Source organism: Phragmites australis, chromosome 5 (assembly GCF_958298935.1).
Source record: "Phragmites australis chromosome 5, lpPhrAust1.1, whole genome shotgun sequence".
Taxonomy (NCBI): Eukaryota; Viridiplantae; Streptophyta; class Magnoliopsida; order Poales; family Poaceae; genus Phragmites; species Phragmites australis.
The window spans coordinates 1,155,051-1,180,196 of NC_084925.1; the positions used below are offsets into that span (position 1 = coordinate 1,155,051).

Genomic DNA, 25,146 nt, shown 5'->3' on the forward strand with positions numbered 1-25,146 from the left:
TTTTGCTGACTAAGAAAATGCCCAAACTGAGAGAGAGCATTGTATTATGCAACTGCACTGCAAATTTTGTTAATTACAGTTTAGCCCCCCTTTCAGCTCTAACAGTCCTTTGCACAAGTTAAACACAACACCATGGATTATTTTTTTTTTCCTTTTCTGAAAAGCTTAACACCTCACTTCCACGTCAGCAGCAGCACACTAAATTAGTGCATCTGACACTATACTAGATCAACCTGAGCTGCTGCGGCTGCCTGCTGCCGCCCTGATACGGCGCGCAGAAGAGCTCCATCTGCGGCGGCATCGCCGGGGGAGGAAGCATGGGCATTGGCCGCAGGGAAGACATGCTGTGCCATGCTGCTGCCGGTGGCGCAGCATCCGGCCTTGGATGGTACTGAGGGACATGGAATTGCCACATCTGCTGCTGCTGCTGCTGAGTTGGTATGAGTTGCTGAAGCTTCATCATGGCTGATGAGCTTGTGGGAAGGCTGGGGCGCGGAGCGTAGCCTGGATTGCACACGTACTGTGGTATCTGCTAGTCCACCGAGAGAAACAAGATTTAATCAGACTACATTCGAACTGTAACAGGCTATGATTATTTGCATGCTCTGTCAGATTATAACATGTTCAGAAGCAATGTGCAAAGAAAGAACCTGCTGAAGTGCTGCAGCAGGTGCCAAATTCCCTCTGCTATAAGGAAGATGTGGAAATGGGTACGGCATCGCACCCCGTGGTGCGATCTGAGGATGCAAGTACTGAACATGTTGCGCCCCGGGTAACGCCGTCGAAGTGGGCAAGTTCAGGAAATTACCACTGACCTGAAAGATGCAACATAGCAGCTTCATATGAAAATCCAGAGGAATTCAGTTAGCATTTAGCAGTGCCATAGCGAAAGTGGTCACGCTCACCATCTTTTGCCGACCAGCACTCATGTCGCAGATGCCAGTAGATGGCTGAACTGGGAGCCGTACATTGAAATGCACGGCATAGAATGTCTCATCTTGTGCATTGTTCTTGTGTAAGGTAGAGCTATTTGGAGACCTTGAAGTGTGGGTGTGTGATATTTCCTCTGGTTTTACTTGGTTTTGGGGTGCCTTCTCCTTGTTCAAATGCATTTGGATTACATGACTCACATACACATGGGTAATACTTCTCTTCCATACCTTTGTTGGGCTGACATTTTTAACCAGGGAAAGCTGCAGACAGGAGTGCTACATTCATCAGAAAGATATACAGAGCTTACCCAGGGAGCTACATAGTTGGTTTGACCACAACAGTTGTACAGAAGAAAATATGAAAACATTCACAATTCAATCATTTGAAGAAGAATTTTTGCAATCAACCGACGATATTCCTGTCACATTTGCAGAATAAGAAAACGAAAGCATGTAACCAAAGAGTGGAAGAGATAATATGGACCTTGTCATGATTTCCAGATCCAGAAACTTTACAGGTTTCAGAAACAGTATTTGTGCAAGCAGCCAATTTGTTTGAAGAGGGCCTGAAAACAAACATGCATTTAATATCTTCTTAACAACCCAACTAATATCTTTATAGGAAAAGATGGCGAAGGTTTAAACAGAAAGTTACTTTATTAAGTACTCATCTGGGGTACAAGGCTGTGGAGTCTGGACCAGAGGCGCAATTTCTGACAAAGTAACAGCATATTAGCAAAGAATAATAATAATAATAGCCAGTATTTAGCAAAATGATGTTCAAGCTGTAATAGCATTCTAGAGTACCAGGAGCACCTTGTGCACAATTATTCTTGGCCTTTTCCCTCTCATGTACCACGCTATCAGATTTGTTAGAATTTACCTGTACAAAAATCGTATTGGAGGAAACCATGAAGCATTAGGACCAATGAGAATTACATCAGTACTTTCAGACAGATAACAAGGCAGTACCAGCCAAAGAGGAGCCTCTGGCTTCTGTGCTGGATAACTTTGACTATCACCAAATTGCACTTTCAGCTGCTTTTGCACGCTGCAAATAGAAATAAACATGAGAATGCAGTTTACAGAAGGACAAGGGACCTAAGGACACCCGTGAGCAGTTCTCTACCTGTTATTGGATGAGTCTTTAGACGGGCTTGGCAAATTCGTGACAACTCCCAAAGAAAGATCCTGTATTTGCTCATTCTCTGACGAAGGTGGATTTATATTGTTGTGTTGATTTGTAGCCCCAGGCACTGGATTTACATATGGAACGCTGCCGGTTCGTTCCACTAGTTTATCTATGCAGGCAGCTTGGTCAGCCAGTTCATTACCAGCACTTGGCAATATGATTATTTCGTCACCCTCCTTAGTAGCTCCTGCAGGGGTAATCACACCAGAATTATAAACGTATTCTAAAAACTCTAATACTCAATTTTTAGTATGATAATAAGAAAAAGTGCAGATAAACCTTCTGAATAAGAAGTTGAGGCAACATTTATGTTTGAGCTATCTGCTATAGCCTTGTCGCTGGTGAGCTCACAAAGAGAGGATATGTCAGATAGGGACAGCAAAGCATTAGCGATTATTTCCTCCTCTTCTGTAAATAACTGATAAACAAGAATGTGTATCACTTTCAGTTTTCAGTCTTGCATCATGACAAAACGATGGAATTCATGTAGCAGAAAATACTTACCAAGCTTTCATTGAATCTTGTTTCCTGATCCACAAAAGAAATCTGAGTACTGATAGCCGAAAGATGACGTCTCTTCTTGACATGCCGGGATGATGCAGAAACAAATCGCCCGACTCGCTTATTTATGGCTGAAAATTGGAGGATAAAAGTTAAAATATTATCTTGAAGGTAAAAATCCCCAAATGATGAAACTACCCCTGCCATTGTCACAACCCGCAACCAAATGCTTATTACAAAATGTCATCTGTGGATGCACCAGAACACTTGGAAAGAAACAGTAATGGATGATTCAAGTACCCACAATCACAAAACCAGTTGTGTTAACTGTGTTTGTGGTTTTGTGCTCGGTTTTCCCTTAATTAACCGAGGTGGCTTTGTGCATCGTAGCTATGCAGAGGCCGATGACAAACTCTTATGCGGCTGTATCCTCTTGATGTAATGATGAGAGCCAATAAAGCTTCCATTATCGAAAAAACAATCATATAACCAGCTAAGTTAGGATTCAGGTAATCACTAGCAGTTGTCCCCTGCCTTAAGATAACAATATTACCCATTTTCTCAGACCAGATGTTAAATCATATATGGCAGAAGTCAATTAACAAAGTAAACACTATATTATTTGTTCACTTTAAATACCAGAATTATGTTGTTCACCATACTATCTGTAAATGAAAATGAAGATGGACGAGGAAAGCCAAATTTTCTCATTTTTTCTAGGCATGTGAAAGAAAAAAAAAACAGTGGTTAACTAGTACCTGATCTTAATTTTCTTGGAACTGGTGGATCAACAGCATCACAGTGCCCAGGCACCTTTGAAAGGCACAATGGACATAAGGATGTGCACAAAGAATAGGAAACAAATGATTGAACATGAACAGCATACAAGGCCAAACGAGACAGCACCTTTCCAAGGGTCCTCACTCTTTTCAAACTAATCAGGCTGCTGAAGCTGGCTGTAGTCTGTGAGCGGACTGTATCATCATAGACTCCATCATACCTTCCTGCCTCTACCTTGCTGTTCTTGTCTTTGTTGCTTGATCTCCACTTCAAGGTCTTAGCCTTTAACTTCTTCTGCCTCAATGCTGCCTTGTGACCTCGACCTTCGCTCCCGTTTCTGTTGCAATCTGGAGACAATATGCAGGGACGATTTGTGTTACAAATCATGCGGTAATTTAGCGGATAAAACAGATAGGCACAGTTTTTCACTGCTCCAGCTGTTCAGATAAGAGCTTTTTCAATAAGGAAAAAGAAGGAACAGGTGATGCCAACCAATCTTTTGGAAATAATCATCGTCTGAAAAGTTCAGGATTATAAGACTTTTATGCTTAAAAACAAGATAGCAATACAGTGAATCATACAAAAGAACTATATGATTGTAAAACCAAAATCTGAAAAAGTTGGAGATAAAAAACTCTAAAAGTTCCATGCTGTCTTTTATATATTTATTATGTTTCATCGTACTGTATGGATCCATATTGCATAAGGAGCATTTGTGAAAACGACAGCAAGCTCAAGCTAAAGGCTTGAGGGCATATCTATCTACACGTAGGCAGTAGGTGACAAGCGTTATGAGCCAATCCAACAACACCATATCTCGGAAATTTCTTCATGAAAACTTCACCGAACCGAACCATCCAAAATCAGAAAAATCTGAAACGCTCCACGGAAAGGGAAAAAGAAAAGGTAAAAGGAGAATAAAGTTTCTTGTGGTCAGGGATCATGAGGAACACAGTTCATTACGTCAGTGCAAAAGGAACACAACTCACCGACCCAAGATAGTAAAATTCATCCTATGATTTATACCTACTATTAATTTTTTCAGAAATTCAAGTTTTAGAGAAATTTGAGTAGTTTTTTTTCCTTGAAGCAAAGAAATTTGAAAAGAATGAGCTACACTGTATGATCATTTAGTGATGTTCTCTACTCTCTAGCCAACCCCTAGAGCATGGTACTAGTCTCAAATGTTCTTGACTCATAACTTAGTACTCCTGTAGTCCTACCCAAAGCAATACAAAAGGGGCTAATTTTCCAAGAAAAAAACCTCAACACCAATCACAAGGGCACACTATATGAATGTGATGGGGGGGGGGGGGGGCAGCACCCCCACCAAGTGAAGAAACTAACAAAAAAGCCTGTTCTTTCGAGGGTGCATTAGGAAAAGATAAGGGGCATTTTGGGGATGGTGAGAGAGAAAGCCGCAGAGTTAGTTCACTGTAACCATCTGAAGAGGCCTCTGGGGCACACATACCAGCAGGAGGAGGAGAAGAGGAGCAGACACTCCTTATCATGTGTCTCCTTGTGAGCCCAACCACCAGCTTCTCCCTCTTCTCCATTTCCACCATCCAAAAAAGCTACTACCTCAAAAAGATATCACACCTCTCTCTCTCTCTCTCTCACCCCTCTTTTCTTTCTCTCTCCTCTTCTATCTTCTCAGTCTACACACACAAGAAATGCAGTCGGAGAACATGAGCAGCAGATAGATATACATATTGGAAGCAAAGGCAGCACAGGCTTATGGCAAAGTGAAGATCTTTCTTCTTTTCTTATGTGAGTGGTAGTACTGCTGGGACTGAGACAAGGCGACAGCATCCAGAAGTCAGTAGTATATTGGAAGCAAAGGCAGCAGGAAAAGATAGGATAAGAAAAGGGGTTAACAGGCTGCATGTCCTATGAATGCAGAAGAATCAGATGCTGGGAAAGCCGATGAGGGAGATATGGAAAAGGTTGTGAAAAAAAGATGGAATTTTTTCTCTGGTGGTGCTCCTTGCCTGGAAAACAATTAATGGATCTTCAGCCCCCCCCCCCCCCCAAAGAATCTAAAAAAGAGAATGCGTTTGGAAATCTTTATCCAGATCCAAATATAAAATCTTTTCTGAACTCTCCAGAAAATAAAAAAGGAAATCAGATTTTGCCCCCGCTAGCTGTGAGCAGAACAGATGGGAAGGACATGATGAGAGAACCTTTTATCTGTCAACATGCTGGTAATATCTTGAACATTGAATCCATCGCCCCTAGGAATCATTTCATTTTAACCCCATATGGCTGGCTCTTTATAAACAAGTAGGATTCATGCGAACTGAACTACTCCAGTCCCGGGAGATGCACTAGACTTACCAGGCTTCCCATTTCATGATGCACATACATGCAAAGTTCATCCCAAAAAACTAGAGAAAACAAAATGGAAAAACACGCAAAAACAGAGGAAATCAACATCACAATTAACTCCCCAATTAAAGTTTGTGAAAACTAAGAGATAGAAACGAAGCAAACTCCGATGAAATTCCAACCGTAGAATCGCAAGAAACAGAGCAGAGTTACAGAGGCTGTCGATAGGAAACTGAAGCCCATTCGAAACAACCAAAATTTCTTCCCTCCAATCCGCAAGCCAAGGCAAGAGGAGACTGAACTGACCTCCTATCCGCATCTCTCCTCAAATCCTCGCAGCAGCAGGAACAGCAACAGCGACGACGCGGGACTCCACCGCCGACGAGCAGGGGAGGGAGGGAGCGGCAGGGGGAAAAGATCTCCGGGCGGAAGAGAAAGAGAAAGAGAAAGCGGCGTGCGAGCAAGTGCGCCTGCCTGCGAGCTTGCCTGTGTTCTTCTCGGTGTTGATGAAAGGAGAAGAGGGAGAGGGTGAGTGGTAAATGCGAGGCAAGGACGGACACCGGCAGCAGCCACTGCGGTGCGGGACGTGGCCCTTTTGGCTGGCCGCTTCGCTTTGGCCTGGGCAGAAACGGAAAAGCTGCAAAGCGTTGCACTTGCTTTGGCCGCTTGTGCCCTTGTCCTACAGCACTCTCTCTCTCTGTCACTCGCTAGACTAGAGGAGCTCTCTCTCTCTACAGGGGAGAGGAGAGGAGAGGAGTCCCAGAGCACTCTCTCTGTGTCACTTGTGCCCTTGTCCTAGAGCTCTCTCTCACTCTCACTCTCACTCGGTAGACTAGTGGAGCTCTCTCTACAGGATAGAGAGGAGAGAAGAGGAGAGGCATGTTGTACGACATGCGTATGGTGAACTGATTGGTGCTCGGTGATCTGCCTGCTGCTTCGATCGCTTGCTTTTCTTCAGGGTAGTAGTAGCATCTGTCGCAAAATAAATCGCAATCAAGAGAGGCAGGTTATGAGTTCCATCCGCCGCACCAAACATCTGGAAGCTCGAGATCTCGGCCTGAGGGAGAAGAGAAACTGCACTGCAGATTTCGCTCTGATCGCTGTACGTGTACCGCCATCGGTTTATTCAAATACGAACATGCAGTGTCCCTTCAGTTTTTCCTCGTGAGTTTAACTACGCTAGCTTCAGTGGAAGAAGAAATTCAGGTACTCGTCTGTCGAGTTACTCCCGATCGACGCGTCGCGTGGCTTGGTGTCCTACCCTGGGCTGGTGTACACTAAAGCTGTTTGATGTAGGGAGAAATAAGCGACAGGCTTCTACTGTTATTTAAATATAATTAATTCTATAACAAGCATGTGCATAGTGAAACTGCCGTAGATAAATGCAATGTGAATAAAAAGGAGCATTTTCGTAGCATTAGTTAAATAAATTAAGCTACGCATATTCATGGTATTGGTATTATTTAACATGGTAAATGAATATCATAGGCAAAAAGATTATCATCATGATTAATTTGATAAAAAAAATGCTCTTAGAAAAGTGGGTTTATGTCTCAGACAACCTTCTAATCGTTTAATTAGCATCGCTGATCCTCGACTAGCGTGACAGTCATACTTACCAAATTTTAGGGTTTTAAACCAACAGTTAAATGCTTAAACAAAAGGAAAATTACTTGTGTAGATAATCAATATATTAAAACAACCCTAACACATGTAATTATTTAAACAAAACAATTAACAAACCTAAGCAAATATTTGAACAATTGCTGAATAGAGAAACACTAAAACCCTAATGAACTGTCACACCTAAGTCTCACTACGCCGCTATCATCATCGAGCATACAAAATCCGCTCACGATCATGCAATCACTAAGAATAGCAGATTGCACAATATTAAAAACCAAATAAGGCAATGGGTAACTCAGTCACATCACACATATTATCTCCGTGGATAAGGCTCAATCGAACGAAGATTGTCTTGTCCTGAAAAATTAATTCCGCCACTCACGTCTGAGAGTCGCCAATGATAGGTCAATGGAGATACAAAAACCGATGTTGCTGTCGACAAGGACCGTCCTCGGCAGCAACCTGAGAAGATGTACACAACACAACACTAAGGATCAACATCGAGCCGAGGTGGATAGCAATCAGAACAACAGAGTAGTACCACGAACGGTACATCAACATAGAGCACACCGCTGAGGATCCACAGCCACCAGCACCACCACAACACCACCACGACATCAACTAGAGTAGATAAGAGCTCAAGCTAACGTCACTACCGTCATTGGTCATGGACCAGAAGCGAACAAAGAGGGGCAGGAGTAGGTTGACAACACTGAGATGACGACACTAACCAAGACTAGGCACTCAACCATGAGCCAACCACCACCACGGACGCACAAGGGTGAGCACGATGACGTGTGTCGCCGTAGGTCACCGAAGCAGGGCACCTAGTAGCTGCCGCCTAGGGTTTTGGCCCAACTGTGCGAACAGACACGTGCCAAAGGGGCCTTGCACAAGTAGCACACATGAGGTCGAGGAGCAAACGAGGAAGCTGCATATTGTCAGTGATGAGGAATAAATATTTAATATTTATATATATTTAATAGAAATATGGTATATTCTAAGAACGAGTATCCAATGTACATGTGTCCTTAGTCCGATACGGTAGGTTTCACAACCGCTAAAGGTAAATAATGTATGTGCCGATATTTCAGATAGTTCATCGTATTCTACCTGAAAACCATCTCGAGATTAGGATGGGGTCTTCTAAATATCTAAAAGTAATACAATCTTAGAAGGTTATACTCGGAGTTTTCGAATATGGTACGACTCCTTTGCCCCGACTGTATAAGGAGGGGGAGGTACGTCAAGAGGGGGGAGCCACATCTCTAGAGGGATACTAGAGCTAGATCCGAAACTAGATTGGAGCCCAGGCAAAGCAATCAGATTCCTAGCAAGGAGCCAAACAAGTAATACAGAGAAAGCCTAGACGGATAGAAGCAGAGACAACATTGATATTCACAACAGAGTCATACCACAACGAGATTCATCCAATAAGAACTTTATGATTTAGAACACAAGAGAACTCGCCGAGATTCTTAGGATTAGATCTAGACATATCCCTATTATAATTATTTTTTCTTGAGATTAATTAAGGAGAAATAGGACATAATGCTATTATCTCAAGGGAGGCTTAAACCTATATACAGTCTCATTTTTCTTCTTCAATATGTATAGTTGAGGACCCTATATCCCTACTTTATACAAGTATTTGTATAATCAACTTTACCAACCATCGACAACTGGATACGAGAGTGAGGGAGGTGGATTTGGAAAGGGAGTCATCGGGGTGAGGTGAGATAGGAGAAGGAGTCGAAGTCCTCAAAATAGATAGAGGAGGAGTAGGGTTACGTCACCACCCAGGCTTGCACACGCGCAGTGCATCCCCTGCTAGGATGGGGTGGGCAATTGCATCGTCGCCGCCTTGTTCGTGCGCCCACTCTAGTGGGAGAAAGGACCGACCCTCCTCTCTCCCTTGCGGCTGTGGTGATGGGTCAAGAGGATGAGGAGCTGGTGTAGGATCTAGGATACCGACTAGAGGGAGGTGAATAAACGGTTTAAAAACTAATTGCCAAGGGATCAATAAAACATGCAAAAAATAATTAGAGATAACTAGAGCAAGATACAACAACCGCAACTATGTCGAATAAAGAGAAGGTTTTCAATCCTAGGTTGACATGAAACAATTTAATTTCTAGGAAAGTAAATGGCTTTAAAGGATAACACAAGAGATACAAAGACTTTTATTTCGTGGTATCGATGACTTACCGGTCACCCCTAATTCATGTTGAGCTGAGTTCAAGTCACTAAATGCTCCTCTATCAAGTCACCTATTCTCACACCGAGATGGACTTGATTTTGAGACAGATTAGAATAATGAATTACTCAATACCTCTTTTCACCAGAGTTGCACTGTACCTTTTCGACAAGGTGTGTACAATACCTTTCACAATCACCACCGAGGCTTCTCCACAATCTTCTTTAAAGGGGTCACCAATTTCACCACCTCCAAGTTGTCTAGGAGTCAGCAAGCTCCAAAACTAACAAATTGATGATACTTTCTTGAAGAATCACTAGTGCAACAAAACTAAAACACTTAACTAAATGCACTAGAATGCTCTCACTCGTCAAAAAGATGCACAAAGGAGCAAAAGAGAGGAGAGAGGACTCAAGGTTCGATAGTATGCAATTCAAATGAGTAAGAGAGTCTCCTTGAGCCAACAAGGGGACTATATATAGGCTATATGTCGAAATATAGCCGTTACACAAAGTCTGACATCTCTGAATCCATGTTAGTCAAACCGCAATCTGAGTCCCTAGAGGTCAGACCGCAGTACACCTTGCGGTTAGACCACCATTAGCCTAACGGCTATGTCACCTTGCAGTCAAACCGTCATTAGCCCAACGGCTATGTCAGAGCATTAAACGCTTTGATTCTAAACTTCAGTTGTTTTGGCGGTTAGACCGATCACGAGCCAAAACAGAGACTTCAAACCCTCTGTTCGCTATGACAGTTAGATCGGTAATGTCCACGGTCAAACCATGAGCCAGAACAAAGACTTCAAACTCTCTGTTTGCTATGACAGTTAGGCCAGTACTGTCCACGGTCAAATCGCGAGCCAGAATAGAGACTTCAAACTCTCTGTTCGCTATGGCGGTTAGACCGATAGGCCCAGTGGTCAGACCGCCATCATATTACTTGGTTAACCATAGTGACCTTGCCCGCCCTCGCGCAGATGACGGTCAGACCGCCTGGCACACATAACTCATAGGGCTGGGTTTTTCATTTATCTCTAAATGAATTCATCATTCTAGCATAAAATACAAGTTTGAGCATAGTAACAACTATAGATGATTCAAACAAATGAGCATTAACCTCTCTTAATAGTACGACATCTAATATTATCAAATCTGATCATTTTCTTTTATAATCACCTTATGACTAACAAAAGAAAAATGCCATACTTTATGTCTTTGTCTTGAGTTAACCATCATCCGATGCTTTATATGTGCTTCATCTAGCTCATTTATTTTTACGGGAACTAACCTTTTTACATCTCAAACAAACAAATTAGCTCATAAATAAAAGTTATCATTAATTATCAAAAACACAAATTAGGGCTTAGATGCTAGGGCTGGGCTTGGCCGGATTGCTTGGCCTTTGGGCCTAGAAGCGGACTGGTTCAGTCTGGCTCCCATTTTCTTCTTTCTTTTCTTTTTCTTTTTATTTTATTTCTGTCTTTTCTTACAAATCAAAAATAAAGAGAAAAAACCCATAAATAAATAACAAACACCACCGTATAAAGCTCCGTTTGGAACGTTGAATGATGTCAAATTATTTGTTATAAACAAGTCTTAATTTTTGTTCACATTCAGGAACAACTTGTGCGCAGCGTACCTCTGGTATGAATGAAAAGGCAAAAAGGTTAAAAAGTCTGGCGGTGCTGTGGTCAATATGCCACCTCATCCACCTTTCTTCCTTCAGTAAAAAAAATGACTCCATATTTTCCTGTTGATTCCATTGAAGAAACAAGAAGTAGAATCTTGAAAAGAGGAGGCCATGTGAAACCAGTGTAATACTAGTTTGATTGGCGTGTCTACATCGCGCCTATTTTTTTTTCATAGAATATGACAAAAGAAGACTAAAAAAATTAGATTCACCAATTTAGGATATCTCAATATTTATTTATGAATTTATCAATATTTAACACATTTATTTAATTATGGGGAAAATAATATTATTTTTATGTATGCACATAATTTTAGCATGTAGACAACAGTAATACGAAACTAACAAAATTTGTTTCATATTTTTTGAGTTTTATATATTTTTCTTTGCATTTTAGATTATTTCAGTTGATTTATCAACATAACTAATATTTCTTTCGATATTTTTTAAAATTTCCTGAAAATAAAATTATATTATATGTGTAAATATACGTATATGTATACGTATATATGTGTATATATATATCTATACATAAATATATGTGATGCCTACTACTGTAGTAGCTACAGTACCTGAACCATGAGAGCCCTCAAAATCTTGGTTCGATAATATATGTTATAGATTTACAGTTTCTCATGTGTATGGTCAACTAAAAATAAAAATAAAAATCAAATTCTTCGAAGTTTTCGTTCTTCGTTGGCCTGGGCCCAGTTTCAAAGATCGGTCCGGCCTGACATTGTTTCCAGGCCTCATTGACGTCTAGATTCACAGCCCAGTTCAATGACATTGTTTCCAGGCCGCGATTACGTCTAGATTCAAGGCCCAGTCTAATGACATTGTTTCCAGGCCGCGATGATGTCTAGATTCAAGGCCCAGTCTAATGATGATCCAACCGTTGGTCCAGAATGGACACGTAGGATCGCGCCTCCACCCCTCCCCTCGTCGGCTGGCTGGCTGGCTCGCTCTCTCTCTCAGGCTCAGGCTCCGCTTGGCGGCTCGGCTCGGCCCGCGCCTTCCCAAGCACGCCGCCTTGTATTCTTCTCCCTCTCCCAGTCGTCCTCCTCCCCCGCTTCTCCACGGGGCTGGCGTGGAGTAGCGGCGGCTCCATCTCCGGACCCGGGCGATTCCTTCCCCTCTCGGTAAGGAACCCTAGCTTGCTCCGGTGGATTCCCTTGCTCTAGATTAGAGTTTTGGTCTGTTCTCGGGGTCTTCCCTTTCCTTGCCGTGGATGCGAGCAATCGAATCCAAATGTTTCCCCATCTCCATCGAGTTCGTCGCGGGTTTGTTTGCTGCTTGGTACCCTACTAATCAGAGCACCCATCCGTTGCTCTTCTTCTTTTCTCCAGCGCGCGCGAGATCGATTTTTGCTGAGACGCATTCGGGTGTCTTCTACCCGAAGCTAATGCTACTGATAGCAATGTATTTCCCTACAAATTTGGGGAGTTCAACCATCCATGCCCCTCGTGAACTCCTCCCCTGCCCCTGTCCCGTGTAGCCTTTGTTACGATGAATCTAACTCTAGTTGCTGTTGCTGAAGGGGAACCTATGGAGTAGTATGATACAGCCATACAGGCATGATTGAATTATGATTTATACGTGTGTAGCGGTTGCAGTAGTGAGTAGGATAGATGCTTAACTTGGACGATCAGTTACTATATTAGTCTCCTATTTGTCTATGCTTGCTATCGTGAAGGAATTCATGGAGGGCCATACCATTATATTTCCGCTATCCTTGTTCGTCGATACTGCTTGTCTGTTGCCAGTTATCTAACGGATATTTATGCGCTCCAGGGCTCAAGATGATCGGTTCATTCATTACCAGAGCTCTAACGTAAGCAGCAAATGGTGATCGTTTTTTCATTGGTGACGGGACAATGTTTTTTGTCAGACCTGTCATTTGTTTGCTTTTCTCCCCTTGTCTTGCAGACTTGTTCTTGGATATGCGTACCCAGCCTATGACTGCTACAAGATGGTGGAGCTGAACAGACCTGAGGTTGAGCAGTTGCGGTTCTGGTGTCAGTACTGGTTAGTTAAGTGGGCCCTTCTGTTTTAATGTGAACTTGTGTTTGTTTTTCACTACAACTTATAGGTCATGGGTATTTGCAGGATTTTACTTGCAGTTCTCACTGTACTGGAGAGAGTTGGGGATAGTTTCGTATCATGGTAATGCCATGCTCCTTTTGGAGTTTCCATTTTCAGTAACCTCTAAGATGGTTAAAATGAGGGTATAATTTACCAACCTGCTGAAGGTTCTGTTCTTACACAGGTTACCGATGTATAGTGAAGCAAAGCTTGCATTTATCGTGTACTTGTGGTACCCCAAGACACGTGTATGGTACTCTGTCATTTTTAATTGTTAAGAAATAATTTTCTTATGGTCTGTTCGTAACAAAGGCTGATTTCAGGGGACTGCCTATGTGTATGAGTCATTCTTCAAGCCATACATTGCAAAACATGAAACTGAGATTGATCGAAATCTGCTTGAGTTGAGGACAAGAGCTGGTGACATGGCAGTTCTTTACTTCCAGAGGGTTGCAAACTATGCTCAGACAAGGACCTATGAAATCTTGCAGTATATTGCCTCACAGTCACAGACTCAAAGACCTCGCCCTCAGGTATTGCTTCCTTGCCATTTCTTTCTGCTGTTATATCTATTTTTAGCCGGAGGAGCTGTAACTCTTGCTACTTAGCTAATGTATGTATTCCCTTCTCATTTTCTTGCACGAGTAACTTCGTATTTTTTACAGATATAATGGTGTTAGTAAGGTTTTCTTGAGTTTGAGCTCAGATGTTTTAGTCTCACCATATTACTTGGAATTTGGCATACTTTTCCACAAACATTCTCATATATTGAAGTTATAAAAGCCACTTGTATCCATTTCCTCCAATATTTTTTCGTACCCAATTCATGTTGCTGGTGCATCTAATTGCTGATGGAGGGTAGAAGAGAGGCATGGCATACAGTGTCAGCATATTTGATTTAATCTGCTAGAGCCCGTTTCACTTTTTTTTAATAGCCATAAGTTCATTCAGAATTTCTAAGACATGCTGATGTTTGTAAAACATTTAAATTGATATTCCAGTAAATTTGACAGAAATAACTAATTGTCAAGTCGTCATGCATGCCTTTTTCCCAGAAATTTCTCCACATGTCATGTTTACTGTTAGGTTTCCTATATTTCCATGATGCTTAACTAATTTATTGAACGAATGCTAATTATTATGTTCTTACAGTAAGAGTTAACTAATTGCTATTTTTTGGGTAAGAAAAAAATTGTATTACTAAGCTAACTGATCATTCATTGAGGAAAGTTTTGACATATGCATATCTCAGTGTGGATTTTTCATCTTTAGTGCTTGAAGAATTTATGCTACTCATTGATATATTATTAACTTATTCTGGTCATTGATATTGGCCATTGATCTATTAATGGTTTCTGTTGGTAGATTATGGCTTTTGCTATGGTTTGTGGTCACATTTTCTTGTGATTTTTTTTGTTCGCTGCCTCAGCGGTGCCAACCTCCCACCTAATGTCTAATCGCTGAGGCGGCCAAGCCTGCCTAGGCAGTGATTAGGCGCTAGGCGCCACACTGCCACCCCCTAGCCCTTTTTAGAATACTCTTGTTTTGTTGCTGTATGTCCATTACTTTTCTGTACTGTTGTACCTATTGGGAAAAATCTTACACTAAGACCATTTATCCTATCCTATCCTATTGGCCACTTTACTCTCTTAAAATTTTCAGCAGGAGCCTCTCTGACTATAGCTTATTGCATTTCTTTGCTTCCATGAACATCCTGGAAACCCATTGGTTATTAGATTTTTGGGTTGCATGTTGCAAACTTTAAGAAGAGGATAGCAGACTGCAATATTATTCTTCTCTCAAGAAAACCAATTATTGTTGAGAGGCTGTTTAGGAGCTTTCATGCTATAGGCCTAACTTGTGCAGAAAAGGGGTTTTTCAATTAACCAAAATGAAATTGAATGCTGCCGAATCTAGTTTGTCAGATAGCAGATTCTGTATGGAATTCGTGGCTTCTGTAGTTTGTAGCATGAGGTGATGGAACGTTTCTGAGATTAAAGTAGACATGAGCTAGAGGCATAACCTAACCAAGTGGAATCATAATTCATTTAGGCTGTTAGGTATGACATATCAATTGACATTTTATCCTTGCTGGTGACTAGTCCTGCCCTTGTGTATCTTCTTTAGGTAGATGAATGAATGATTCATTGATGTTTGCTCTCTGCTTTTTTGCTTCTAGCCTTCTAGTATAGTTTGGTCCATGCATATTTTTGAATTTTAATCATGTATTGATATATGAATAATAGTAACATTGTTATCATGTATCATTTCTGGAGTTAGTGACTTAAGAAGCATAAATTATCTCTATTGAATTGTGATATGACTGATATCTGTTTTACCGTTTAATCATGCCATTTTCTGTTCATTCTATTGACAAATGATGTGCCCGTCATGGTTATTCTTGCATTATAACTTGACATATAAGCACGTTGGTGCCTGTACTGGATAAATATTTACCGGTTCCAGGATTAAAATGTTTCTTTTGAATTCAACTGATCTTTAGACAAAAGGAGAACCAACAATTTATTTAGGGGTGTGTGTGGCGGCACACTGACTTGTCTTTACCGCTTCTTCCTTTCTTCAGGCACAGCAACAACAACAACGTCCACCACCACCACGGACCCGGCAGGTGAATCCTGCACCTCCACCTGTTCCCACACCATCGGCGCCTCCACTGCCACAACAGCTCGCCCAAGTTCCTCCGACTCCTCCAAGTCCTCCGATTCCAGTTGCCCCTCCTGGTGCAGTGCCTCCTGTCCAGCCACAGCCACCACCTGTTCCTGAAGCTGTTGCCACCAACGGTCCCCAGAACTCCGAAGCCATGCAGGTCGACCCATCCCGCGCATCGACAAGCAGCGCACTGCCACCACTACCACCTGAGGAGACGCTCATCGAGGAGGCGATTCGGTTGACACGAGGCCGGCTCAGGAGGCGCATGGCTGGAGGATCTGGACCACCACCGAATTAGTCCCCGCCAAGGATCATTTCTCACCACTGTCTCTACGCTGAGTTGGTTCTGGAGCTGGTGCTCCTCTGATAATAGAGGGAATGCTGGATTGGTTATACGGATTTCGATTTCCTTGCACGCATTCCTACTGTATAAACTGGAACCAGTTTCATGTTGCAAATTGTGAATAGACCAAGGAACTGAAGTAGACGATGTGGTGCCCACAGATAAGTTTCACTAGCTAGGAAGGCATTAGGAGATGATTGAGTTTGATCTGTTGCAAACATGAACGAAGTCAGCAGATTTGGCATGTCTAAGTCTGGATACAAATATGGTAAGGTCATCCCGGTCCTTGAACACAGATTGGTCACGAAGACACTACTGACCAAATATGATAAAGCTGTTTTGATACTGTTAGCAACTCGATCTCAGCACCGCCATTAACAAGCATACCAAGAAGTGAAACGATAAGAACCGGTACATGATATAAACAGAATTCGGGAAGGCACCAAAGCAGAGGAATTGAAGAGGATTAGAGGTACATCAGGGGATAACTGGAGGAGAAAGCTAGAGGAGGAAGATGAATGGTAAAAGGAAAGAGGGATTCGATTAGTTTATTTTCTTCTTCCATGGCTTCCCGTGTGTGATGCCGTTCCTTCTTGTACTCCACGTCCAGAAAGGCCAGCTTGGACTCGCCGCAGCCCACAGCCTATGTGGTAGCTCACTCCAATGTGCACAGGTTCCTAACATCCCTCCCTTCTTGAGTATCGACTTGTCCCCAAGTCGATGAATTGGAACCGCTTGGGTTCATGTTTACATCAGGAAATAACATGACAAACATACGGATGCGGTGCCTGCTATCTTCTGGCAGAACCACTGCAGGAATCCACAAAGATGCAATCGCCAGACATCTTTCGCTGGATTATTTCCCATGGTCTTGTTCATGGCATATCTCTTATGAGCTTTGCTAATCTTGCATTGCACAAACTCAATAATCAGCAAGGATACACCCTCCTTGTGAACTACAATAAGAGAAACAGCACGGCCCTCCCTTCTCTTGTTATTACATGTAGAAATGCCATGAAGCTTTTGTTGGGGGAAGACGAAGCATCTTTCCTAAACAAGGTGCGGTGAGAGCCTCTTCTAATAAGGATACTCAAGCTTAGAGAAGAAGGCGAAAAGGTAGGATAAAACCAAATGTATTGATCGCAAAAAGATCCAGGGATCCTGGCCTGACGGCCATAACCCGGTATTTATATTGCTATCTGAGACGTGCCATACAAGTTATTACTATGTAGCAAGGACATAGGATCGGCCACATTACATAGCTTGGGCCTAGATAAAGTGTTGTTAACTTTGCCTAGAAGATATTATCTACCATGTGTCGGTGTAGGGACATCAGGTGGCGGTGAACTTGGTCGGTTGCTGAATGCGGCGCGGATCCTGTCTCGTGTGTCAGATTGGTTGCCGAGGTGACCGACACTTAATGCTGGTCACTTTGTAGCAGGCAAAAGATGATCGATGGACTCCCTCTGGCTGATCTTTATAAAGGCTTGATGACTCCGTATCCCCACATGCTTCGAGGGTGGCCAGCTCTGGAGGCCACAGGCCCCGAGGTAACTCTAGAGCCTAGGGGCTCCAGAGGCTTCACGGGTCTGGGGCCCATGAGCTAACGCCAGCGGAGCTAGGGCCATCGGGGGTCCCTAATAGCGACCCCCAATAGCTTTAAATTATCATAACTTGCAATCCCACTCATAGTATTTGCAGTGCAACGCAATTGATAACAGTGTACTTGGACCAATGAACCGATGATAACATGTAGAGGCTAAGCATTTCATCACCTGAATCCTAATATATCTGTATCATCCTGGCTAGCACAACCTTCCTCGGCTCAACAAGCATGTTCTTCATGGCTGAAGCCGTAAAGTATTTGAGCAGATTCTGAGACAACTCAATTGAAGTACATAGCAACAAAATGGCGTTATGCTCATGATGAGTAAAAAGAGAAGAAGAATCCAAGTCAGAATCTTCATTCTGCTGCCCAATAACTTCCAGGCTGCTCAAATTCCAAGCTGTTTCCACTACTTCCTTATGGGAAGATTTCTCAGCACATGCACTTGCAATTGATAACACAATGATGAGACCTCGAGAGTAAAATTCCCCATAATACCAATCTCTACCGCCACTAGAAATTGTCATCTCCAAGCAGTCAACATCTTGCCAGTTCTCCTCAGGTAGTTGTAGCCACTGAACATGTGTAATAGGAATTGATCACTAATATCATGTTGAGGATCATCAGAAGTAGCAGCTCCGGTAAATGGCTGCATAATTTATGGTAGCATTGAATTTCCAATGCAAGCAAGCCACATAGTTATGCTAAATACTTGCCCTGGCTGATGATCAATTTGCCACTTTCCTTCTTTGTAATCAAGGTTCTGATTCACAACCTTTTCCATTTGAAGAACCAATTCTGTGAGTAGAAGCCGAAACACACTAGCATGGTGTATCATCTCACTACCAACAAAAGCACAATGAAAATTGGTTCTGCACATTGTATTCTTCCTTGAAGCACTGACAAGCTCGTGTATTGTAATACTGCAAAACTTGCACTACGTGACCCACTCTTGTTTAAGAATACACACCAATTCACATGTAGCAGCTTCATTTCCTTTCTTCCAATATTCATGTATATGAGAAGTAGCCCAATTTCCAATCTGAACTGCATATAATGAGTCGCCATCACCTTGGCCATTGGAGTCCAAATTCTGAATTTGTACTACTAGGAGGTGGCCATGGCTTCAGCACAGAATTAGCACATAACTGTTGCACCATCAACATGCCTTGGGGTGGTGGCCATGGAGTAAGCTCAGTTAAAATAATCATGTGCTCAAGTAACAACCCCCTTGCAATTCCAAATCCGGAATCCAATTGCGCATAAATCTGCCATAGACACATTGCTGCAACGCCTCCGCTGCTCTGAATGTATAATGGATCAGCTCCAGCAATTAGTGCGGCGGCTCTAGCTGGGGGTGGCCATGGGGGCTTCGAGAGCCAACCGAAACAAATCACAGAACCCCCCATAAAGATGCTAAAAAACAGCCATGGCATTGGCCGCATGACAACAACATCATCCATCACTTTCAGTTGCATAAGCGATGGCCATGTTCGCTGCCCGACAGTCGTCAACGGCGGTATCCACAGAACCACCGTGCTCTCACCACAGATGTTTCATGATACCTTATATGGATCTATCTAGTAGGCAATACGCACAGCAAGCTCACTTCCTGAGTCAAAGGAGTTGGTGACCATGTCACGGATGCCACCAAGCGAATCCTTGTTCTGGAACATGGCAATGTTGATTGCATTGTGCGGCGCAGACTCCTCAAGAACCATGGCGACTCCAAGCACCGCGGTGGTTACAGATGAAGCCGGGGTTGATGTAGCAATGTTCCTGAACACGTACATGTTGATGTTGCTGTTGGGAAGCGCGCCCAGAACGACTCCAGATGCTTGAGTGTCGACAACGAGACTTGGTCATTTCGTCAAGCAGCTGGTGGGCGCGTCGTCGGTGGTGGCGGTGTTAATGGTTGGGGACGTTGTAGTAGCTAGGATGGGGTCGGTGATAGCCTCCTTGGCGATGGTGAATGCAGTGGAAGCTTGGAGGAGAGTCGACAATGACCTCTCCGTGGTGTCGGGGTCGATCGAATTCATGGCGACATGGGGCTCTTGGAGTATCCCAAACTGAATATCCAGCTGATAGTAGCCATTGTATATATTCCGGCTATGCAATTCCCTAAAAACTTTAACAGCATCATATTTCGATTGGAATACAACCCGAGCCTCCACATATTCCAATCCCTTGTACACAAACACTTCCTCCACCACCTCCAAATAGATCAAAAACTTGACGAAGCACATTCTCAGTAATAGGATAGCTAACCCGGTGAAGGGTGACCTTAAGGATGTGATTAGACGACCTTCAACACTCGAATTTGCTGGTGGTCATGTCGACGATTTATGAATTGTCAATCTAATGAACTTATTAAAGAGGTAGGGGATACATCATAGGAGAACACATATATATTTTTATACAGATTCAGACCTCCTTGAGGATAATAACTCTATATCTTGTTTATCTTGTACTAATTTGAGTCTGTTATAAGGGGGTATATGGCTAGTCTAGATGGATCTAAACCTAGTCGGTGACTTCCTTGCTCGACTTCGGGTGTCGTCTGGTTTGTCAAAAGATTTGAGCGACTTCTATTGGCTCTTTTTCGACCTCCTCCCTCCTCCTCAGTGGGGTCCACATGCTACATATATATATAGGAGCGTCATACGTCCTCTGTAGTCTTACTTTCTGTTCTTAGAGATAAACTTCTCTATTTACGCGAGATTCTAGGCTCCTATAGGTAATTTAATTTCGTCCAGAGATCCCCACCCTGGAGATACAGATATACTCCGAGAATTATAAAAAACCTAGGGTGCCCGGATATGATAATTATCTAGTAATCATCGTCAAGCCCTCCACTAGTATATGACATGAGGCTTCAATGGGTCAAGTACTCAGCTAGCAAAGATAAGCATTTTGTCCAACTGCAGCATAGAGTAAAACTCGGGTTTTTTATTAGGATGATACGTCTAACCGGGTTCTTTGGGTTCTTCAAATCAACTATTCGAGGTTCTGAATAATCCCGAGTTCTCAAACGAGTCCTCGAGAAGGTGTTCCGTCTGAGTTAGATTTCTGATTGGCCCGAAAATACCACCCCGATTGTCGGAGGGTGAACTCCTATCGCAGGGATCTTGAGGGACCCCTTTTTAGAGATTCGGCCGGGAGGATGATTCTGAATATGTTTGCGGGAGGAATAAATGGGTGTAAATGCGATGGCAGGTGGGATGGAAGGATCGAATGTAGGATGCAGTAAATGCACTGGAGGGATTTTAGACAGGTTCGGGCCGCACTGAGTGTAATACCCTACTCCTGTGTGGATGCTATGAATGCCCTGAGAATGTTTCTCAGGAATGCGCTGATTACAAGAGTGTTTATCTATCCTAGAGCTTCGGGCTCCTTGTTCTTCGGTGGTCTCAGCTTCTACGCTCGTACGAAGGTGTTCTTCGGTCTCTGAGCAAGCGCCTAAGAGTTCGGGCGTTCCTCTGTATCAACTCAGACTCAATCTGCCTCAGCCTGACCTCCTTTCTCTCCCTTTTTCTTTTTCTTCTTGCCTTCTCCTCTCTTTTTTTTTGCCTTCGCGCCCGCCGGCTCCTTAAATACTCGCCGACGGTGGCGTGCCCCGAAAGGGAGGGCACGAGTTCCGAGGCACCATAAATGGAAAAGGCAGTCATCATGGACTCTGCGCGAAGTGACGGGGGGGTTGAAAACACGCCTCGCGCCCTGTCTCCGGTCGTCATGATGGCGCTGGTAACGAACGCCGTGGAGAGAGCCCACCAGGCAGCCGCATAATGTCCCGGCGTGCCCGCCCGGTCTTGTCCACCTGCCACAGCAGGGCGGCAGACGGAACGCCTCAGGCCTCGCGACGCTATCTCGAGGCGCGCCAGATGACGCGGGATGGGACCCGTGTATTAAATGTCCCCACGCCCTTCTGCCAGAATATGGCAGGGACTGACACCGAGCGTGACGGGAGCAGTTGGAGGTGACAGGCCACGCACGCTCTTAAATGTGGCATCGGACCTTTCACTGGCTGACACCTAATCGCTGGACCCTGGTGGGGGTCACTGACGAAGGGCTTCTTGGGCCATTGGAGAACCGGGTGCTTGGAGGTCACTGTTCACCTCCTGAGCACTCTCTCCCGAAAAACGTCCTCTCTTGGTCCTCGGGGAACCGAGTGCTCGGGGGTCACTGTTCACCTCCCCGAGCACTCTCTTCCGGAATCGACTGTTCGGGTCCTCGGGGAACTGAGTACTCGGGGGCCACTGTTCGTAGCCCTGAGCACTCTTTCCCGGAACTACCTTCCTTGGGTCCTCGGGGTACTCGGGTGCTCGGGGGCCACTACTCGCAGCCCCGAGCATATCCTTCCTGGTACTCGTCTTTTCTGATCATCGGGGGATTTGGGTGCTCGGGGGCCACTGTTCATGACCCCGAGCACTCTCTTCCTGGTTACTTGGTCTTCGCAGATCATCGGGGAACCTGGGTACCCGAGGGCCACTGATCGTGGCCCCCGAGCGCCCTCTCCCGGGACTTAGTCTTTTTTACCTCGCGGAGATGATCCCCGCGGGAGGGCGCCACGTGGCGGATTGCTGGCCAGGCCTCGGGATTCGGGGACCCCTAGTTCCTAATTCACCGACACCGACCTTGCAGAAGTGTAGGGGGGATAAGACTCATCACTGTCTAGGCTCGGAAGTTGAACCGTCGCAGCAGAAGTTTTGCGTGGCAGTGAAGAGATTATTTCCTCCTTTTCTGGCAAAAAATCAAGACAACGATTGGAAATTGAGCATCTTTGTCGGTGTACTACGCCAGCTCTCCTGCTATTTTGTACCAACAGCCCCCACCCCCGGATGCGTCGAAAGAGATCCCAAATAGAAAATGTGGTAGGACCCTAGCATAGAAGATCATAGCTCTGAGTTTGACTCGGAACCGCAACGGTGGCTAGTTGAAGAATCGTTGAGTCCGCTTAGGCTTTCTTTTGTATCATGTGCTTGAAAATAGAAACTTATTCTTTTCATTAGTAAAAAACAAAAAAGAATATAAATGAAAATTGTGGGACTTCTTGAGAACTCGATACTGAGGATATACCGACAACTTAACATGCTTAGTTCTACTCATTTCCTCCTCCAGCTAGGTTAGGGTGACTTTGTTATTAATCGGGGTGCTTAATCCGATCAGCCCTAAGTTCGACGTGAGTGGGAGATGTCGTAGCCCCTAGGCACTCGAGGACGCAATAAGGAACCTTTGTCACATCTTGCGAGTTCGTAACTTAGAACATTATCTCCATGCAAAGAAAGTCACTTTGGCACACGCACAATATGTTATTGTTAGCTCTTGGTATATTGTTTTCATCCATGCCTGACTAGTTATCTGAGAAGAAAACTCAGATATGCACTCAAAGATAATAGAATAAAAATTGCCAACCAGCCATTATAAATTTGCCGACCGGGGTAAAAAAAAATTGAACACTGATACTTCCCCTCTAATCATAGAAACTCTTATTTCTTGAAGTTAATTCCCATGTGACCTTGTCCAGGCTTATCCAGATGAGCACGATAGGTCAAGGTACTCAGATTGTAGTTTACCATCAGTGTACCCATCTCACGGGTGACAGACATTTAGTTTAGGGAAGACAAAAAAGAACACAAAGAGATTCAAGCGATCGTATGGGAAATATGAATATTTACTAGTATAAACTTACTCTTAGTACTAAAATATAATTTTTTTGGAGCTGGTCAATATTCCAAGAATTTTTAAGGACTTGACTGATCTCTATAACTAACGTATATGACCCTGGTCGGTTAGACTTGACCACCCAATAAGGACCTTCCTTTTTTGGAGATAGCTTATTGTTGTTTTTCTAGCTCTGTATGAGTCGTAGAACCAGATCTCCAGGTTTGAAGGATCTTTTGCGGACGTTTTGGTCATGGTAGCACCAGAGAGCTTGATGGTACCGCGCTGATCTTATCAGCACTTGTGTCCTTTTTTCTTTGAGGACATTGAGGTCATCTTGCCTTAAAACTTTCCTCTGCAATCTGTAATAAATAACTTGGTAGATTTGTTAGACTTGTAGGAATTAAAACCTTTTCACATTTGACAAGAATACTTCTTGCTAGATGCATTCGATAACATATCGTGATCTCCTTACTGACTTCTTTCTTCGATTAGTTCGAGACGCGTTAGTCATTAGTCGGAGCATTTATTATGACCAGCATTATATTCGCTTGACTTGGAGGCATCGTAGCCCCTGGTCACTCATGGAACGTGATAAGGAGCCTTTTCACAATCTGAGTTTGCAACGTAATGATCCTTCCCTTCTCGTTGGAATTTGCTTCCTGAGGGTATATAATATGTCATTTTCAGTTTTCAGCACATAGTACTTATTAAACCCCCGACTGCCTATCCGGAATAATTTTCCGGGTAGGCAGTCTAAATAGAAAACACAATAAAGAGAAAATAGCCCATATTGCCTTTGGATCGAGAAAAGCTTTTCACCGTTCCGGGTGCGCGTTTAGGATGAGGAACCCGAGAAGTGGCTTATCCCATTGTCGGGCATGAGGATGCACAGGAAGAAAAAGTAATGCGGGAAAAGAATTCGATCGACTTCCTAGGCAATATGGTATTTATTATTATGAAGGTACTCTTAGTACTTACGCTTCGGACTTGCAGAGCTTATTGACAACCCACGACCTATTGTAGACTTAAAATCTTAAACCTAAATGACACAGACTAGATTAAACCAACGATTAGTGACCCTTATTATTCGGGGGTAGCGTAGTCTTTGTTACATTGGTTTTGAACTAGTCGTGGAACCTAACCCTTGGGTTTTTGGGTTTGCATCTCGATGCGTTGTGGTCGCGGTTACAACTGAGGCTTCTTGTTCACCTTGATCCTTGAGTTCTTAGGTTACTTACTTGGTTGGTGTTGAGATACCATGCCAAGACTCCGCTTGTCACAACGGAGACCTACCTTAGGGCAACAATGGATAGTGATGACCCATTCGGGTCCTGGGATCTTCACGTATTAGTAAGCGTAATTCATGGCTGCCATGAACTTGACAAGAGTAGGTCTTCCCAAGATGGCGTTGTATGCCATCTCGAGGTCGACCACGTTGAACAAAAACTTTTCCGTCTAGAAGTTGACATGCTTCCTGAAGGTAAAGGGGAGTGATATATGGCCGATGGGAGTGGACAGCTTGCATAACTGGCT

At 43.6% G+C, this 25,146-nt stretch overlaps 2 protein-coding genes across 7 annotated transcripts; one reads left to right on the plus strand and one right to left on the minus strand.

The window, feature by feature from the left end:
• Window positions 1–6,412, minus strand: LOC133918253 (uncharacterized). Of its 6 annotated transcripts, none has more exons than XM_062362024.1 (14): window positions 6,040–6,412; window positions 4,877–5,063; window positions 3,532–3,752; window positions 3,384–3,438; window positions 2,629–2,756; window positions 2,404–2,542; window positions 2,062–2,311; window positions 1,905–1,983; window positions 1,740–1,815; window positions 1,588–1,645; window positions 1,417–1,498; window positions 906–1,193; window positions 651–815; window positions 1–532 (listed from the first exon to the last, which is right to left on the minus strand). In XM_062362024.1, exons 2-14 carry the CDS (start codon window positions 4,968–4,970, stop codon window positions 224–226), a joined length of 1,944 nt encoding a protein of 647 aa, XP_062218008.1. In that variant the 5' UTR covers window positions 4,971–5,063; window positions 6,040–6,412; the 3' UTR covers window positions 1–223. The 6 variants fall into 6 exon arrangements, with proteins under 6 accessions (XP_062218008.1, XP_062218010.1, XP_062218009.1 ...); XM_062362026.1 differs by having other exon boundaries at window positions 1,749–1,815; window positions 6,040–6,408; XM_062362025.1 differs by having other exon boundaries at window positions 1–529; window positions 6,040–6,403.
• A 5,841-nt stretch (window positions 6,413–12,253) lies between these two features.
• LOC133918254 (putative HVA22-like protein g) lies at window positions 12,254–16,587 on the plus strand. The gene is made up of 7 exons (XM_062362031.1): window positions 12,254–12,387; window positions 13,040–13,079; window positions 13,175–13,273; window positions 13,355–13,411; window positions 13,515–13,578; window positions 13,654–13,863; window positions 15,915–16,587. The coding sequence occupies exons 2-7, from the start codon at window positions 13,048–13,050 to the stop codon at window positions 16,296–16,298; spliced, it is 846 nt and encodes a 281-aa protein (XP_062218015.1). The 5' UTR covers window positions 12,254–12,387; window positions 13,040–13,047; the 3' UTR covers window positions 16,299–16,587.
• The last annotated feature ends 8,559 nt before the right edge of the window (window positions 16,588–25,146 follow it).

Excerpts from the sequence above, each read along its gene's own strand:
- LOC133918254 (XM_062362031.1), top strand. The coding sequence starts at position 13,048 with ATGATCGGTTCATTCATTACCAGAGCTCTAAC. Across the intron at positions 13,412-13,514 it reads GGGGATAGTTTCGTATCATG|GTTACCGATGTATAGTGAAG; the intron begins GTAATGCCATGC and ends GTTCTTACACAG. Across the intron at positions 13,864-15,914 it reads CTCAAAGACCTCGCCCTCAG|GCACAGCAACAACAACAACG; the intron begins GTATTGCTTCCT and ends TCCTTTCTTCAG.
- LOC133918253 (XM_062362024.1), bottom strand. The coding sequence starts at position 4,970 with ATGGTGGAAATGGAGAAGAGGGAGAAGCTGGTGGTTGGGCTCACAAGG. Across the intron at positions 816-905 it reads GTGCTGGTCGGCAAAAGATG|GTCAGTGGTAATTTCCTGAA; the intron begins GTGAGCGTGACC and ends TGCATCTTTCAG. Across the intron at positions 533-650 it reads CTGCTGCAGCACTTCAGCAG|CAGATACCACAGTACGTGTG; the intron begins GTTCTTTCTTTG and ends TCGGTGGACTAG.